The 19,622-nt window shown below is 45.3% G+C and overlaps 1 protein-coding gene and 1 long non-coding RNA gene across 9 annotated transcripts in view; one reads left to right on the forward strand and one right to left on the reverse strand.

Annotated features, from left to right (window-relative positions):
- sash1a (SAM and SH3 domain containing 1a) overlaps window positions 1-19,622 on the reverse strand; it is a 49,407-nt gene that overhangs the window by 17,051 nt on the left and 12,734 nt on the right. For 5 of the 8 annotated variants that reach the window (XM_029002457.1, XM_029002451.1, XM_029002450.1 and 2 more), the window contains exons 3-4: window positions 798-926; window positions 30-79 (exon numbers count right to left, since the gene is read on the reverse strand). In XM_029002457.1, coding sequence (XP_028858290.1) covers window positions 30-79; window positions 798-926 — 179 coding nt within the window. Of the gene's footprint in view, window positions 1-29; window positions 80-157; window positions 526-797; window positions 927-9,762; window positions 10,165-19,622 lie in introns of those variants that run through there. The other 3 variants (XM_029002456.1, XM_029002452.1, XM_029002454.1) reach the window with 2 other exon arrangements.
- LOC114803164 (uncharacterized) lies at window positions 1,172-4,103 on the forward strand. Its single transcript, XR_003751886.1, has 3 exons — window positions 1,172-1,366; window positions 3,030-3,098; window positions 3,263-4,103. It is a non-coding gene; the product is annotated as an uncharacterized LOC114803164 (long non-coding RNA).

The following is a 19,622-nucleotide window of genomic DNA, read 5'->3' on the forward strand; positions in this document are numbered from 1 at the left end:
ACAGAAAAAGAGACGGGCAAATATCTTACTTCCTCTCAGCTTCTGGTGTGGAGACTTCACTTTTAAACCCACGAGAATCCTGCAGACAGAAAGAACAGGACAGCCGGTCACACCCAGCGCCTACACAGGCAGATGTGTGATGTGCACATGCACTCACCCATACACCTCACTCCCGCGGGAAAAGAAGGAATAAAACGCGTGAAGGTTCTATATGTGGCGGTATTTATTCATCTGAGCCCACATCTGGGTTAACAGCATGCAGATTTCACCCCGATGTCGTGGGGGAAGGCTGAAGACCCTTCGGTGGTTTTGTCGCGTGATTCGTTGCTCCGGGTCGCGGCACCGAAGAAGTTAATTCTGGCGGGACCACACTGGAGGCGTTTTGTATGGGTGTCGGTGTGGCCCCAGCACTATAGAGAGCGGCTTCTATAGACGCATTTAAATGTTCTATTCTCTTGCGCGGTAACCAACAAACGCCTGGAAAAACCTGGCTGGTTACTTAGCAACCATGGTTAGCCCACTACCCTATATCCATGAGGCCATGAGAGAGGACTGGAGAACACAAAGAACCTTAAAAAAAAAAAAACTATTCACTCACACTCACACTCACACACACACACACACATTTGCTATGCAGTGTCATGCATTGTTTATTTACGATCACACATTTCAGCCACATGTTTACTCTGGTGTGTGTGTGTGTGTGTGTCTGTCTTTGCATGTACATTGTGCACGGTGTAAGCACATTTTGTACATTGTGTGTGTGTGTTTTGTCCATCTGTGCCTGACCCCCTCACCACGTCCAGTTCCTGAGACACCGCCCGCCGGCGCAGCTCCTCCATGCGGTCGGCTACGTCCGTGGCGCAGGTATTGTAGTACTCAGCGTACTCCTGTGCCAGGTCGTCTATGGTGCCAAGAGACCCGTCCTGTGTTTAAAAAAAAAAGAGGGAAAGAAAGCACTTAAGAGTCAGGCCTGCCTCTTGTTTTTCGCTCCTCTCGTACACACGCTCTTCTGAACAGAGTGCTGCCAAGCAAGGTCAGGGTCGCGGTATCTCTGGCGAGAACGCGCTGGAAACGCATTTAGGGCCGCACTCTACTCCCCGAACGGCAGTCCCGGTGTAGACACTTTCACGTGATTTAAGCTCCCATCAGCGCAGCTCACAATAGGACAAGCACAACAGCGACGCGCTGCCACCACGGCGGAGTGACCGGCGTAATCGGATCTGCTCGGTGACCGCTGCTGAACGGGGCAGTTTGGGGCGGCTGATAAACCGTCTACAGTGTCGGCTGGACACCTTAACAGAGGACATCACAGGGTGGCGGTCCTAATAAAGTGTCCAGAGGGGTCACGAAGTACAAAATACCGGTATTTATGGGTTTAAAACAAATGTTTGACTAATAATGTTTTACTCTATCCAATGTAAGTGACTATTAATAATTATAATAGTATTCATACAATAGTAATATAATATTAATAATCTGCAATTGTGCATATTCAACATATCCCCTCCCCATTATTAATTAGCAATTTTATTAAGTGGTTCTTGTTGAGAAGTGAAGACACTACTTGAATCTTTCAGAGCAATGAACTCACATCAATGCAAATCAACTTAATTATAGCCTTTACAACATAATAAATTACAGCGTTTGTATGTTTTTAACGGGTTGCAGTAAAATTATCCAGGGAAATATGATTAATATGCGGCGGAGATTTACGACGCAGCTTTTTGGGGCGTCGCGGTGGTGTAATTGGTGTAGTGACGTCCGCCGTGTGGAGCGATTTACAGAAACAGAGTTCCCTTGGCAGTGGCCTGGCGCGTAGCAGGTTTGCGGTTCCGCTGGAGCGCGTGTTGGGGTGGGAGGGTTGGGGGGTTTGGGGGGGGGGGGGGTGGTGCAGCTCGTTGTTTGGTGTTCTTGGGCTGGAGCTGGTGTTGCTGTTGGATCGTAACGGTGCCACTTCCTAACCAGGGTCTGTGTAGCTCCAAACACTCGGCCCAGTGCTGAAAACACTACTCCTTTCATACCAAAGCATTGACCACACACACAGTGAGCTCATACAGACTGAAACACACACACACACACACACACACACTCTCCGGGCCGGACCGCGGCCTGATCGGACCTCTGCAGCTGTCGTCGGACGAGTGAATCTGTACATTCATCTTCACACCCTGTCTCTGTCCACGCCTCTCCTCATCGCCATTCCTCTCTCGGTTCCGCACTGACGCCTGAACACACACGGCCGCCGCAACCCCGGCCGCGTTTACGGTGTTTACCGCACGACACGGCAACACAAATAACCACGACGCTCCGCGCAAATTGCAAAGAGCGAAAGAGACTCGGCAGCGATCTTCGTCTTTGTCATTGCGGTCACATCCTCACAGCTTGCGTACGGGATAAAGACGAGCCCTGTAACCATGACGACAGCAATCACTAACACACCTGCCAAGGTGCTCAAGCGGTGTACTTGTGCCCAAACCAAATATCACAGCATCGTTCTCATTCTCGTCACGCTCTAGCTGCTACAGAACACGGTGACATGCAGTTCAAAACTTCCACCATCACAGTGTTCTCATCACACTTTTTATTATTAAAGATGGTGTAATAAGTATACAGTATTTTAACAAACACTCTTGCAGGCAGGCCGATTGTCCAGAAGGACCCATAATGTTCTCCCAGACGGGGGGTTAGGCTGCGTTCACTGGACGTGACCTTTCAGCACCTTCCACAGAGCCGCACAGTCGGCCTTCCTGTTCCGCAGACATCGCCTCCCACGCATCCTGCCATTGTGTTTATGTGCGTGTGGCACCGGCGGCCCGTTCCTTCAAACGCTCACACCTCCCACTCGCGGTGGCTCATCCCAAACGGCCCTTCTCATGTCTGCGTCCGCAGCAGACCGAAACATCAAGGCCGGGTGGCAGCGGGGTGTCCGGGTTTTACTGACAACTCAATCCCATAAAAGTAGCATATACAACATAATCCTGGTCTTTGTACAGATTAAGAGGTCAGATGTCCTTTCTGCTCCTCAGATAACTGGCACCGCTGTTCAAAACAATGCGAGCAGGATAAACCAGCAAGACAAAAGGCTCGTCTCACATGTAAGACGTCTGAAAATATGTTGCTAATTTCAGTATGTTCAGCCATTGCAAACAGGAAAATCCAAATTTCAGTCCATAGCAAGAGAATGATAAGGAATGTTCCTGAATATACGCACAAACAAACCCGTTCCTTGCAATTAATAAAAGCCTTCTCTGTCCAACAGATGGAAGACCAGCACATGCTTCTGTGTATCACATGTGACAATCACTTCACTTTAAACTTTTCCTCTGATCAGTGTGAAGTCAGCTGACCACTTCATCACCTACCTATCACCCACGTGACACCTACGTGTCAATAGAAAAAACCAAGACAGAGTTCAGTGAAAAATTTCATCCTGTTTTCTACAGATGATTTGAAAATTTGATGGTTCCTGGGGGTGAATCCCGCCAAAACGATGCAGTGCATGTATGCACAGTACAGGTATGTGTCTCACAGAGCTCCACCAACACCAGCGGCGTGTAGGACACCCTTCAAACCACTACCCTGTGGAATGCTGTTCTGCTCAAGACTGACAGGGCTCGAACTGAAAAGAACTTCTCAAGCATGCTAATAAACCCTCCACCACAGTCTTCACACCTGCGAGACTTCTTTTTCCTGAAGCTACCATGAAGCCTCTTCTCCAGTAGGTCCAATTGAGCGCTAGTGAGCAGAGCTCATGCACAGATTGCAGCTCTTGATCTCAAACACCCAACAGAAAGCACACAGACGTCACAATAGACAGCATGATCGACAATACAGCTGGTTTCAGGAAGAGGTGAAGAGTTCATTGAAGGCTTTCAAATGTGAACTGAGAGAAGAATGGCACAGTGAAAGAAAACGAAAGAAAAAAATGATAGCTTATGTATGTATATACTAGAAAATGATCCAGAAACCTCAAATGTTATTGGTTATTGATTTGTAAACCTCCAGCTCACTGGACTTGCTACATGCGAATTGGATTTGGTTTGTTGTGTACCTGCACAACATTTCTGATGTGATTCAATGCCATAAAAAGTGCCCATGTGCATGGGGTAGCGGGCACAGACCAGCTCGTGATCTGAACCTGAAGGTTCGAGGCACGGGACAGAATGTGGCTATGGAAGAAAGCTTCCCGTTTTAGGTTTCTAGCAATGCCTACGTTTAGTGTAAAATACACAACCAAGGCTCCCTTTTCGGTTAAAGATGCCAAGATTTACAGGAAGGAATTGTTGTGTTAAAATACCTAAATAGTCAGATATTCAGCATGATCCTGTAGAGTGCTCCTAAAAAAAGAGTACTCAATAAAAGAGTTGACACGAGCTCTGTGTGGCCTGATGGCTTCAAATAATTCTTGTAAATTGTCTAAAAGAATGTTGGGAAAAGGGAAGAGAGAAAGAGAGGAAGCGAGAAAGGGAAGAGAGAGCAAAACAAAAAGAGTCAATATGGAAATAATAAACTTTTACCAGCTTACATCAGCAAAGAAATGGTCATGTCATAAAAAAATAAAAAAAATCTTACAATGGACTTTTGCAGAGCGGTCAAAAATAGCCGATGTCTCGAAGTGACTGCCTACTGTTAAAATGAGCCCAGCATGCTGAGGGGACGTCATAGTGCCCAGAATGGCAAATATCAATATCAAAGAGGGTGCAGTGACTGCCACTCACACACCAATGTAAGCACCAACATAAAATATATATACACACACACACATATACACACACACACCTGCCGCATATTGCAATGGCTTGAGCTAAGAATGATGAAATAAGGTGGTCATGTGCAAAAGTTCTCCCAAGTTAAACTCAATCAAGCTCTTCTAGGTCCATATTTTACATTTTAACACCTTGCTTTACAACCAATTAATTTGACAAATATTGACTACAATTAAAACAGTATTTACAATATAGAACAGTGTCTCAAAAAATTTATCTATAATATTTTTGAGGTGCTAGTACTTTGGCAAGAGAAAACGTAATAGTATTAGTGTGGTAAAGGCTAAATTGCATAAAACTGGGTTACGTAATTCTTTTGTTATTACAAATACTAAGCTATTAGCCTGGAATTTTCAGTGTTTGCACTAATGAAAATACAATAAGTTGTAATTTGTACATATTTAATTTTGAATGGAAAACTAACAAAGCACATATAAGCACTGTTTCACGTGGAGTTCTGATGCATATTTTAAAAGCCCCTGCCTTGAATGCTACACCGTACAAGTGCTGAAGGAACCTTTCCCTCCCAATTTTAATAATGAACTGGTCCATTTTGAAGAGAAAAAAAAAAAAAAAAGAAGAAACCATTCACAGCTCCATTAACTCTGCTTGGCTTATTTGGAAGGTCCTCCATTAGACCAAGTAGAAAAGAAGAGCATTTGTTCCCCCTCACATCCTGTAAGGCCATTAGCATAAGCGCTGGGCCCAAGCGCCGAGACGCCGCTGCTTTTTCAGGGACACCAGCGGCGGCTCGATTTCCAGCTCAGTGAGCACTGTGCGGCTGATCTTGGGTTCCAGTTGACTTTTCTGCCACTTTAAAACTTCAACACGCCATACATCTAAATTGAGTTGCTTTTTGAGAAGAAATAAAAAATAAAAAAAATCGAGCCATAACAGTTGCATTACTGGTTCAACTGGAACATTCCAAGTGAATCATAATAAACGTGGGTAACCGCCTTGATCGTTGACTCTGCATCTGTGAGCGGGACACGTTGACTTCCAGACCCGCATTCACATTCGACTGTTTGCTATGCTCCGTTTGCCCCGTCTCACCACACTCTGCTCCTTGGCCAGCTGTCAGGCCGCGGATGCACACACTGAGCTAGTCTCTGCACTTGCTGAGCTTTAGCCGCCGGCCCTGTTTGTCCCTGGCGTCTTTGGAATCAGTACATTTCCATGCACGGTTTAGTCTAGCTATGGTTGCTGTTGTACGACAAGGCCATTTAAAATCAGACTAAACGTCCTTGTCCCTGCATACAAGCACGGGAGGGAAACTGATTTATCAACTCTTTTTTTACTATACATTGCAATACGCTCCCTTTCACCTTTTTTCGGGTTGATCTATTCCTGCTCATACGTAAAGAACTATTCGGACGTCGAGCAGTACATTCCATGTGTGCTGTATGCTTTACTTATTCGATTCTCCTGATATCCCTTATGGTTAGTGTTGTCTGAAGGCAAGGTGGGATTGGCTTTTGTAATTGGCTTCTTCGGGTCACAAAACCCTGGCGAAAGAATTGTGGAGCATCTAGACCTTTTTGGGTCCAACTAAATGTATACAGGAGTGGCTGGACAATCTGGGTGTGCTGGTCAGACTTGAAGTTCTCTCCGGTATGATTTCTGTTGAACTAACGCGTTTGCGGTTTCAGTCGTACTACCACTGTTCCTAAGTTAACGTTTAGCTGGAAATCTACCGCCATTTGCATTTCAGTAAAGACAGTTTAGTCTTCTTCAGGGTTATGAAGTTAATAGCAGGGTATGTCAAACATAACATAAGCACGACTGATGCCTGGCTGGTTGGTGGCAGTGATTCTGAGCCGCTGTGGTGGCAACGCCACCAACACCGAAACACTTTAAGCAAATCCCACTTCTAGTGCCGCTCACTTCATGTGAAAACGTCTTGGTGAGCAGGGTTTGCTCTGACTTAGCATTTTCCATTTCCGCTATACTGATTGAGGTTCTGGATTGGCCACAATTTGGTAAATTGGGTTTTACTTATACCACCCAAAACCAAGTGCAATTTTGTTAGTATGCTTACGGTGCTGTTATTCACTTCCGTTTACGTCCTCTAAATAAATCATTAGGGATTCTTTGCCCAGCTAACACCACTCACCACTGCCACTCCACCCAGCCTTTCCTTCCTGCTGTCTACCGGTGAGGGTGGTGACCTGGCATGCGTCTTTCAAATCCAGCCTCAGCCGTACATACTTGACATAATTTACGGCCCTACAAAGACACGTGAAGAATTCCTGTCTTATCTCTCCGCCCACTTTGCTGTATCGGTGCTGCTCGCTATCAAAACTATTTGCCCGTTTATTACTTCAAAACAACCTGTAAGAGGACACAGTCTCCAAAAAACTTCTTGCCTATCTCCAGCCATTATTTACTGCCAATGTCATATGAAATGAGACAAAGATAAATGCTATTACCTTCAAAATATTCCATATAAACCATAACCTGGTGTCCCTCAGAACGGTCATCGGCCCCAAATCTGGTTTCTCACCGCGTAACTCTACCAAATAGAAAGATGCCCCAGGCGCATTGTGGTACCATTCAAAAAAAAAAAAAAAAAACTCTTTACTTCAGCTCTCCTGACATCAATCCCCTCTACCATGTCCCCTCCCCCTACCAGACCCGAAACACTTTCCTGTCATTGTTCCAGTCCAAGATTCTTGGGGCGCAGTACCTTCCCAATATGCTTTTTTTTAAAGGGTTGATCGAGATCATTTACAAATCAGGGGAATTGCTGTCAAAACGTAGGGCGACACAAACGGAAATCACGGAACTTTCCTACAATGCCTTCACACCAGAGCTGCTCCAGTCTGCAAATCTGTTCCTCTGGCCAGCTCGGATGCTTCAATCCATTCATGTTCTGCTTTAATTCTCTATTAGATTTTCGTTACACAACCTGAGCAAAGTTACATCAAGCCAAAATATATTATTAGTAAGTCCACAAGCCGACGCTTACGTAATGCCGAAGAGAAAGTCACCGTGAAGGAAACCCGAATTCTTTGAGGCCATTATCAGCATCATCAAATGCTTTATTGTGGTCTAAAAAAAATAAGGCCCTCGGTGACAAACAAAGACCGGACGTGATGAGGCGCTGACTCAGTTCAGTATTGTGGTAGTGGGCTTCCTGAGGATTTCTGACCCACACACACACACACACACACACACACACACACACACACACACACACACACACGTACAGACATAGGACACATACGCCCAACCAGGGACAAGAGAGACGAGGGAAGCGGCAGGAAAGGAAAGCTGTTCAGAGACAGGCATCCCTTGATCCCCTCGTCATCGCTCATTTTGCTCAGCATGTGCGAGGTAGAAGAGTTGCGGCCACAAACGGATTCCTGCAAATAAATAAAGCGGGTAAATGGCCGCCTCTGACAGAAATGAGATCTTTTCTAACTGTGGCGTTTCCGAAAAACTCATCTTCTCCGCCGTGATTCTGCACTCGAGCACGAGTGAAAATGAGAGAGACCCTACCGCTGGATGAGGACCTGGCCTGCGGGAAGCGCTACTGTAGATTACATCTGCGGACGAGTCCCCATCTGAACACCCTTCGATTCCAAGAAAACGCGTCTACACAATCGACGTTCCTACTCTGGGAAAAAAGTAGTCCCATGATCACCGTGTTGACCGTTCTTTCAGCTGGAGAAAGATCAGAAGGCCTCGCATTTTTCTGCAGTCGCGCGATAAAACTTGCTCGCAGTCTAAACAAGCGAGTTCGAGGAGAAGACTCTGATATGTGTGTATGGTAGTAGCCTAGTGGGTAACACACTCGCCTGTGAACCAGGAGACCCAGGTTCAAACCCCACTTACTACCACTGTGGCCCTCAGCAAGACACTTAACCCTGAGTGTCTCCAGGGGGGACTGTCCCTGTAACTACTGATTGTAAGTCGCTCTGGATAAGAAGGTCTGGTAAATGCTGTAAATGTAAATATAGACGAGTTGGTACGCCCCTTTTACCTGACCGAGGCCTTTCCGTGTCCCGTCTATGAAGTCTGTTGGGCCAGGACATGAGCCCACGGACACTAACAGCCATTAAAGTCATTCCTCTCGCAACATACAATGGCCACCGGCTATCCCTGTTACCCACCACAGCATGCGCTTTTATTGTTACTGACGGCTACTGTTACACAAACCAACAATGACACACAAAACCAAAGAGACGCACACAGAGCGTCGTACACAGCGGGCCGCCCGAGTGGAGGAATGTGGAGGGAGGAGGACAATCGGCACAGACATCTTCATCGCATCTCCCCTCTATTTACACTTCACACACACACACACACACACACACACACTTCCTGCCCCTATCACACACTCACCACCCCCAGATTCCGAGGCGACCCTCGTTTAAAAAAAAAAAAAAAAAACATTTAAATGGCACAATTATCACTCATTTACGGCATTTATCAGACCCCCTTATCCAGAGCGACTTACAATCAGTAGTTACAGGGACAGTCCCCCCCTGGAGACACTCAGGGTTAAGTGTCTTGCTCGGGGACACAATGGTAGTAAGTGGGGTTTGAACCTGGGTCTTCTGGCTCATAGGCGAGTGTGTTACCCACTATGCCACTACCACCCTGGATCTCTCGGGATCCATCTTCACCACCGTCCTGCCCTCAGCCCGACCAAATCCCGCTTACTACCATTGTGTCCCTGAGCAAGACACTTAACCCTGAGTGTCTCCAGGGGGGGACTGTCCCTGTAACTACTGATTGTAAGTCGCTCTGGATAAGGGCGTCTGATAAATGCTGTAAATGTAAATGTAAAGCGGTCTCCAGAAGCCCCGCGGCCGACGGGCGTCGAAAGCCACCGCGCAACAGCGTGGACGGGCCGGCGTTTCGGGTCCTGACGTCCCGTCGTGCGCCGACGCTCCCTCTCTCCGCTCCGGCTGAAAGCCACCACGGCTTCGCTTTTTATTATTTTTACCGAGAGAAACCAAGTTGATTTAAAGCGGTAGACGCTCACCAACATGCCCATGACGTCCGTCCACAGCTGGGAGAAGCTGTCCGAGACCGCGGGGTCTGGAGCGGACGCCTGCTCGCCCTCCATCGATGCGAAACAAACACGAACAAAACAAAAAAAAAGGTTTAAATACGGCGGCGGGGGGAACCGGGCCGAGGACCGGGGACGGCTGTGCTGCGAACTCCCCCTGAAGTCCAGGACATTCCCTCACGTATACAAACAGAATTCCCAAACACGTCCAGATAACTTCCCCCCAAAATCGCTTTACTCTGGCTACTTTAAAAAAAGTTTGTCTTCTGCCCGGAGGTGGAAAACCTAAAAGAAAAAAAATTTAAACCGTAAAAAAATTATTGATTTAAAAAAAAAAAAAAAGCCCGGGTGAGCTAATCAGCCGACCGAGTCCCCAGAAACATTTTCTCTCCCCGCTGGATTTCTCCCACTTTTCCCTCCTCCCCCGGTCCGCTCGCCGGGCCGCTCCTCCCCGCCGGAGCTCCGCCTGTTGCCAGGTCCGCTGCCTTTAATCTGGTCGGAGTTACTTTATCCCCTCAAAAACACAGGTAATGGCGCAGTTTTAATGAACTCCTTCTAACGCCGTGGTCCTTTGTGGAAAACTAAAGGCTGGGCCAGCTCGATAAGTGACTGTAAAATGCGTGTGTGCATGTAAGAAATATTTCTACATACTCGTTAGACAAAGAGAATGTCTGCAACTGTCTTATTGGTGGAATTAATTAATAATAATCATTTGTAGCGACCTTAAATCCTACAACACAAAACGTCTTGCTCTTGAATACCGAGCACAAACAAGACCAAACTCGAGTTTGGCATCAAGCCTAAAAATACTGAGGCCAGGTATTTCTAAACCAAATTATGGGGGAAATAAATCTAAACCGCTTAGAAAAGACGGACTTGGCAACCCCGAAGCCTGCTGGCGCTCCCCAGTACACGGGACAAGTGGAACAAAAAGGACAACGAGCAGAAAAACAAACAAGATTTCATGCCAAGACGGCGACATTAACGCGAATCTGCCCGGGTTTCGGGAGCAGGAGCTTTACGCAGAGATGACAGCGTGTTGCGAGTGGAGTTCGGAACTTTTATTCTCCAGCCGCTCAGTCTGCGCCGCGCAGCTCCGGGGAACAAAGCGTCGCACAAAGGTCCCCAAAACAAAAGCCCGACAACAACAAAACAAAATCCGAAATATCTCAGCATGACGTAAACCATGACCTCTAATCTTATTCAGCCCATCGGCTGCCAAAATAATAAATACACACAAATTCATTATATATACATAAAATTATTAGTGTGTGTGTGTATATTTTCTTTTTTCTTTACTGGGTTACATGAAAGGCAAGTTGGGGGAAGGAGTGTCAAGCGTTGTAGCTACTTTGAGTTCTCAGACTTATTTGTGAGTCTGATGGTATAATTAAGTGTAAGTGTTGTGGGTGAGAGTGTTTAAATAAAGCCTGCCTCTCGTGTGACCTCAGGCTGTTCCACTCATGTCCTCTGATGTGGTTTGGTGTAAAGAAACACTGCGCTGTCTTTTTTTTAAAAGGCAAATCATAATGGTTTAAATTTTTTTTTTTGTGAAAGGATATCTGTATTCGTAGTTACTTTATTTGTCGTGATTATGGTGTTAAAGAATATGAAACACACAATATGAACTGATTATCACATATTACAGTAATTGACTAAAGCAAAAAAGTGTCTTACTCTCACACTGCAGAAATGTTTCCTGAAGAACCATGAAATAAAGCCACTACGACAAGCCTAGAATGAAATCATCCAGACTCCACCCAACACAACTGTAATGTGTAAGGACTGTAATGTCCTCCCAAAACACTAGACACAGTATGTACAAGTGTGAACTTCTGTTGTGGTCAATACTGAGCTGCCATATCCATTTAATTACTTATTAATGTCAGTAATCAAATTACTGATGGTTGGTTCATGAGATGAGCGTCATGAGGTGAGATTTAGGACACCAGGACCTCAAAACAGTCATCTAGATTCTTCTAGACACCCAGACAGAAACACTACCGAGACTTTAGCTTTTATATCAGTGGCTTTATGACCCCCTCCCACATAAGGAGTTTAATCCTACCCAACTGTGTTCCTCTTGTCTGTAAATTCAGGCCGATGGATTCTGACATCTGTTGAGGGGGAAACACTTCTGTTGCCACAGTGACCAATCCAGGCCAGAGAGCACACGAGGACCCGCGTCTACACAGTCATAAGCACAGATGTGACCACACAGACAGCTTAATGTCTTAATTCCCATATGCCCTATGTGTTTATATATACCCACACACACACACATCATTCCCCCCTTACACTCACACTTGCAAATGTCCGTGGGTATACTTGTGTGTGGTCCATTTCATCTGAATCTATGACGTTATTCAAGAACAGACGCCATATCCACATGTGCAACATTTCTCTAAAATCTCTGTACCAGACAAACAGCTCCACCTGTAGGGTACGAACCAATACATGTTTTAAAAATGGGCTTTAAAACATTATTTCACAACCTGTACTGTGTCCAAAAAGTCACACCAACCCAGGACCAAGATACTGAACTGTTCTTGTTCGCCAGAAAAAGAAAAAAAAAGTATAAAAAAAATTATATCTGGATGCTGAGACATATGATAAAATACCAATCTTTCAAGATTCATATCATTCACACAATCACTTAATAGGCACTAATTACAGTTGATATTATTTTTAATGCAACACACATTTTTCAAGCAAGCTGATCGCTGCCAACAACCAATGTAGAAGTTTAACTGGAAAAAAGCCTTCTAAGTAACCTACTAACCCAGAGTACAGCCACGCCTCAGCTGCTTAGACTGAAACATCACAGCGCCATCTTCAGGCGGAACACATGCCGTCGTCTTCATTTTACCACCAGCAGAGCTGGGGCTTGTTTTTCCTTCTTAATGAGAGCGTCTAGGCAGAAAGACACTCACGAATAAACGTAGGTGATCACAAAATTAGTTATGAAGATACGTACTGAGACCGGGCAAAACTTACTGAAACTGAGATTCTCGAAGAAGCAAAAGCTGAATGCCTTATGCATGGGTGCCCTGTATTCTGCGGTTTAAGGTCAAAGGTCGGGTTTAAGGATTAACATTAGGATTGTTTATGGTTGAACAAATCACTGAAAATCAGGACACAAAAACAGACCGGCAGTCCTGTTCACACACACACACACACACACACAAAAAGAGAAAAAAAGATCTGTTGCTATGGTGACACCACTGGAGAAGGAAGGTGATTTTTCAATTCACATGCACGCCCAGTTCAGGAATTTTACAGGCATGTGTCACTCAAGGCAATTTACATGCAAATGAGATGGTATGCTTGCTCATGTTCAAAATTCGCCGCAGATACTGTTCACGTGTGGATTTAAAGCTGAGATGGGTGTGTGTGTGTGTGTTAAAGAATTCACTGCAGTGCACTGGTTATTTAATATAGAGGCGTGAGAGAGAGCGTGGCGTGTGTGTCCATCACTCTCACACACACGACAGACAGAACCGCACCACTGGATGGCGTCATAATTTGACGTCTCTGTAGAAAAGTGAGAACATTCATAGAGGCGGAATACAATGACCTGTCCTGTTTCAACATCCGCAATAATATACAGTATGTTCTCTATCTTTATACACACCAGCAGCACACACAGTGACCCAGACCAGAGAGATGTGACGTATGTGTCTGTATGTGTGTGTGTGTGTGTGAGAGAGAGAGAGAATGTAATGTAATTTAATGGCAGAGCGAAAGTATGAAGAAAAGATAAAGTTCAGAGGGGATGTTCTACCTGACTGGTTTTAATTACAAATCCACAGTTCTCACACACACACACACTTCTACAATTCGTATTTCCTATATCTGCTCCACTCACACCTCCATGTTGACGTGATTGTGTATGTGTTACTCCGTGTGTGTGTGTGTGTGTAGCACATAGATGTGTTGTGTTCTGAATACTAAGAATGATTCTGAGAGTGTGTGTGCGCAAGCATTAAACAGCTGAAAAATGGATTGTCTCCTTTCTTTAAGAACTTCTTATAAGAAGCCCTCTAGCAACCCAGTGGCCCAGAAATACCAATTAATAAAGATTTGTGTCCCCACCCCCACAAACCACCCACAAACCCCACCGTATGAGCTGTTCGCTTTCACACAAGACAACCTGCTTCTGATTTCTTTTTAAATTACCCATAAATAGTGTCTGTAGTTGACGTACGGGAGAACAAACCAGGCGAAGGGTGCATCACGCGCTCTCACAGCCACACACTTTCCATTTATCTCACTGTGCAGCCTGGGACGCTCACTTCAACAGTGTGACATTCAAAACCGCACACGTCCTTTAAATAAATCTGATAAATGCCGTAAATGGAAATAAAGCATCCCTTCTTTTGTTCAAGAAGCCACAAAAAGTCTTATTTCATCCATTCAAACACATATGTCAGTGTTTCAGGTTCCAGCCTTTTAGTGGGTATCCAGTGTGCGTATGCGTGTTTGTGTGCAATTTGGTTTTAGTTTGCCAAAGTGTCGATGCGCGGCGTGGTTATACGTGACGACCCCCTTCCCAACTCCAGGGAATTTTTCTTATTAACCCCAAAATAGAATCTCGTTAAAAGACGGTTTCAAATCCATTAAGCAGACAATAGGAGAGGGGAGCAGGAAAGGGCTGGAAGAACACAGGAAGATGAAGTTCATCCCAACCCCCCACCCACCCCTTTCCTTTTCCAGGGCAATATGACAGCAAACGCAGCAGAGCCAAATTTCACAACTGACAACACACTTTGGCTCCATTTATCCAGTTAACTGAGACCTCATGCGTTTGTTGGGTGTGTATTGCTCCTGGTGTGTGTGTGTGTGTGTGTGTGTGTGTGTGTGTGTGTGTAAGAACACAAAATTATTTTTTTCATTTCTTGCATAAGAACTTTAATCAAGATAGCGGTAATAAAATTTTTTTTTAAAAATGGTCCCGTAATAAACGAGCGTGTTAACATTGAAATCAGCACTGGTGATCTGTGGTGTCCAGCATGAGGCTGAAGGTCAAGTTCAGTAGGTCATCATCAGTCCACTGCTCATTTCTGATGCCACAGCGGCTGGTCGTGTGACTTTGTGACTCCCGGCACTATATCCACCATGTGACAGCCGCAATGTAAAAAAAGAAAAAATAAGCATGAAGCCAACAAAACCTCAGATGCCTACGCGTGTACATGATGTGCATACAAGGTCACTCACGATGGCATTTGTGGGAACTGACCTTGTAAACATTTGTATTTTTTGGCTACTATCCACCGGAAGAGTCTGGAAGGAACAGGTGAAGTTTGATCGGAGGGAGAGACCTGCACAGACTTTCAATTCGGCTCAGCACCTTCTGCTTGTTTAGCCGATGTGTTTGCGAGTCACGTTCCATAATGACAATTCCACAGGCCCGGGACGATGATGCGTTACATTGATATCCCGTCACGTTGCCCCCATTAGGCTCATGTCGCATTGCTGCACGTACAAACCTGACACCACCTCTCACCCTTCGCTGTTAACTAGCACAAAATATGGAAATTTATTCTGCTGTTGTCTATTCTCCGCTCCTTACATTAAAATGCGGCTTATTAAGATGACGCGGCACGCACACCAAGACCCCATCTGCCGTACCAGGCAGTCTTCCCAATCTAAACCTAATCAAGCAGGTGATCAGCCGAATTAGAATAATGAAGCTAAACATTCGCGCGCCGCAAATCTATACACTTGTGCACGGACATCTCTACAGATGTAATAGCGGCAGTGGTTCAAAGTGACGCTTGTCATATTAAAGCCCGGCATTAAATAATGCCAATTTTTCCACCAGCCAGCAAGGTGCCCATTTAACCCATTTCTGCCATTTAAAAATGTAAATAAGATACACATGTTCGGTATGTATACGGTCATCCATACACACATTTTGAAAATATGGCAATTTTTTGTTAGTGCTCTAAAGTGGGCAAAATGTCACTTATACCTTTAATACCCCATTGAAATATGAAATATAATACCGATCAGGTGCCGTCCCCACACGCTGCTCCCCGGGCGCCTGTCATGGCTGCCCACCGCTCACCAAGGGTGATGGTTAAAAGCAGAGGACACGTTTCGTTGGGGCGCCGTGCGCTGTGCTGCAGTGTCTCACAATGACAATCACTTCACTTTCACTTTCAAAATGGAAAACACTGATAAACACGTCACACGCCCACTACTTACCCAGCCCTAGCTCATTTAGTCCCGTCCATTTTCTGAAGCACTTCAAGCCACTCTATGGCTTAGCGTGTTTAAAATTCAGCCGTAAACCAGGCCATGGATGCTTTCACGTTTCCATCTCTTCAGCAGTTAGCGGTCGGCGTAGCGTCCGATTAAAAGCCACTTTAATGCGCTCCAGTCATTTGCGCCGTCGGATAATGAAACTCCGTTGCTCTGTGACAAGGAGCTCACGAGCTCCTGGAAATTCTCGACGCCGACCCCGGCCAACTGTCCATTAATCTGGCCGCTTCGCCCTCTAATAACAGCCTGACATGAAACGGCTTGGCGTACGCGATTCCACGACGGGGCGGCCTTCCGTTCGGCGCTGGGCCGCGTGAAATAAAGTCGGGTGGAACGGGGCCGGGGCACTTTTTATTAAACGAAGCAGAAAACCCACGTGAACCTATTCGAGATTTGTGACACGGAGCACACGCGTCTGCATGATCCTATTATTAGGCCGTTTCAGAACGCGAATTCGTCCTCGGGGGCTTGTTAGCGTGCGCAAAGTTCATGACGCGTGAGGCGACGACTCTGAACGGTGATGCCAGTGCGGCATTCGGCGTTGTAAAAATCACGGTGCGCCGCTCAACCGGAAAACGCCATTCGCCCGCGATGCCCATCAGCACATGCAGGATTTAAAAAATAAAAAAAAAAACGAGGCAATTTCCACGAACTCGGCAGAAAAGCAGAACACGCGCTGCTCTGGAGGCAACAAGATCAAAAACGGGCCAAGGACTGCTGGAGAGCATTTTATTATTTAAAAATGGAACGCAGAGCTACCCGAGGCCTACATCATTCGAGGCTAAGGCCCAGAGAGCCTCGTCCTGAGCTTCAAGCTGGTATGAAAATCCATATTATACCGCTGTTAGCGGCACGCTGTACAGTAATGATGAATAATTACTGAATCCCCAAACTCCTTCAAAGTTCCCATAAACTACCACCATCCTGACTGTGAATTATTGATGGTGTTATCAGGCACTGCTCCAATACAGCGGGCTTGAACTAGAGCAAATTATCAAAAAAAATGATCAATTATAGTGTTGACACGTCCAACCGATTTTAACCCTTCGAGGAAATTACTGAGCCTCCGAAACAACAGAGCTGCATTCATTTTTCAACCACAATTCCAGCTTTTTTGTTGTTTTTTTACACAAGGAATAGGCTTGTGCCCGCCGACGCCGAGCTGCGGAGAGATGGATAATGGGTAAATGGGAACGGTCATGCCTGGTGTGTTTCTGTGATCATCAAAGGCCTGGCGGTGGCCCAGAGAAGGCTGGCACTGAACAAGAAAAACACACACACACACACCCATTTCTCAACCTCTGTCATTCAAAAGTGGGCAAAACTAAACAGCAGATTGTTGGGATACAATGCTGGAATAGAAGCTCTGAATGTTTGATTCAATGGCATAAATGCTTTAAGCACACAATCAAAATTTGATAGTAGTGACTATGAAGAGCACTTTCTGGCACAATGAGATCTTGAAGTCTTTCAGGCTGGGTATGTACTGGCTCTGCACGGTTTTCACCAGGCTGATTGGACGAGGGCCGTACATGGAAGTTTCCAGAGACAATTCCGACTGAGTCTGAAATCAGGACTCCACGGGACATTTGTCTTTGTGTTCTGCCACTAATCTGTGCGTTTTGTTGTAGGGAGTCGGAGGCGAAGACCAAGGTGGAGAAAAATGCTTGGCAGATTGGGGATGGTGAAGCGTGCGAGACGCTGATTATTAACTCCGTAAAAACACAATTCGTGCAAACATCAAAGGGCTGGCATGAGGCTGCTGTACCACAGCTTGGCATGACTGAGGGTGACATTCCACTGAACATTCCTGAGAAATGATGTGCCGTGGTAATAAAAATGTAATTCATCTTAAGTGAGGTGTGTATGAGAGGAGAATGGGTCAGTGTCTCTTTAATTACACTGGTCATTGTGCACACTCAAGTCCATTCTGTTATATTGTGATTTGGTGTGTGTGTGTGTGTGTGTGTGTGTGTGTTCCTATAACCCTTACGACAACTCCAGGTATGGCCACCCAGGTAATTTTACACCATATTTTTTATCTTTCACCGTGGTCAACATGTACTTTACAACCATCCTGACAATGAATTATGGACATAACATATTGTGCTCTAAGACAACAGACTTAAATTAAAGCAAACTGTCTATTAAAGGGTTTTATATTATATATAAAGGGTTGATAAATACACCAATGTAAACCCTTCAGGGCAACGACTGAGTCTATAATCACATTCTAGGCCAACGAAACAATTAAATCTTCCAATCTAGCTGCATTCATTATCAACCTTCTTTTACACAAGAAATGAGATCATCACGTCAGATCATAGTCCCACAAATTCTTAGAAGCTCAGAAGCCTGGCAAATCAAAAATGATTGATCACATCTTTTCATGTCACTGCTCAAGAAAGGAGGCTCAAGAAATTGTCAATAATTGACACAGGAAATTTGTTGGACAGGAACGTGACAAAGTCAGGCCGAGGTAGAGCGTGACCTCAGCATTAGGACCTTAATGTGAAGGTCCCTCAGCTCCTTGTGGCCCTGCTTCCCAGAAGGACGTTTTCATTTTCCTTTCAGCCATTTTCCTCATCGATCTGCTGCTTTCATCCACACTGACTTACACCCACAAATTACAGGTTCAAATCGCTGCAGAGTAAAAGGGTGTTATCTGCAGGGGAGGGGTGTTGTGGTACAATTTTCTATAAAAGAAAAGGAAAAGATTAAAATGTGTTGCTTTCATTTATCCGACCATTTTATTTCGTTCCCTTAGCAGCCAACGGCCCATCAATCTCAGCTAACCGACCTCCTGACTTTTCTGTCTCTTCTCTGCACGTTCTGCCAACAAAGCCAATATATTCCCACAGCTCTTCTCCCATCAATTTTAACAGAGATGCTACAATATCTTACAGACTAACCATTTATCGGTTTATAAGACAAGTTATCTGTTCAAACAGGCAGTAAGGCAGTGTGAAAACAAGATAATTTATATTATATTATATCAGGACAGAAAGACAAGGAAGCATGGTTCAGACTATGGAGGAAGGTATTACACAGCCCATTATTTCTCCAAATCACGCTTTTCCTTGAGAGAAAGAAGGTCAGGGGTTGGTCCTGAGTTCTGCACATGTGCAGTGCAGGTATGAGGATCAACCAGGAACGGGTTCATTGAGTTCACGTTACTCAGCACTCATAAGGAGAAAGAACTGGCTAAAACAGGCCTGACAAGCTGGCCCAATTTTGCAGTCGGTCAAGTAGAATCTCATGGTCGGCCGTATCAAAGCAGCAGCATATATCAACAAGAATCAAAATCCGGAAGATTCCCTGGGGCTATGCTCACTATTATATTATTAAGCATGCCTCACTGGGACTTCAGTGAGGGAAGAAGGGAAAAGAGAGAGAGAGAGAGAGTTGGTTTAGGCTTCTTCCTAAAGTTTCTGCTGAGACGGTTCATCAGAACATCTCCATAAATGCAGCCACTTCATATCATCTCCCTATGAGATCAGTAAAAGGTTCATGGCCTCTGGCTCATGAGATCCCGCTCCACTAATCTTCGTGTTGACGACAAGAAA

Source organism: Denticeps clupeoides, chromosome 14 (assembly GCF_900700375.1).
Source record: "Denticeps clupeoides chromosome 14, fDenClu1.1, whole genome shotgun sequence".
NCBI classification, from domain to species: Eukaryota; Metazoa; Chordata; class Actinopteri; order Clupeiformes; family Denticipitidae; genus Denticeps; species Denticeps clupeoides.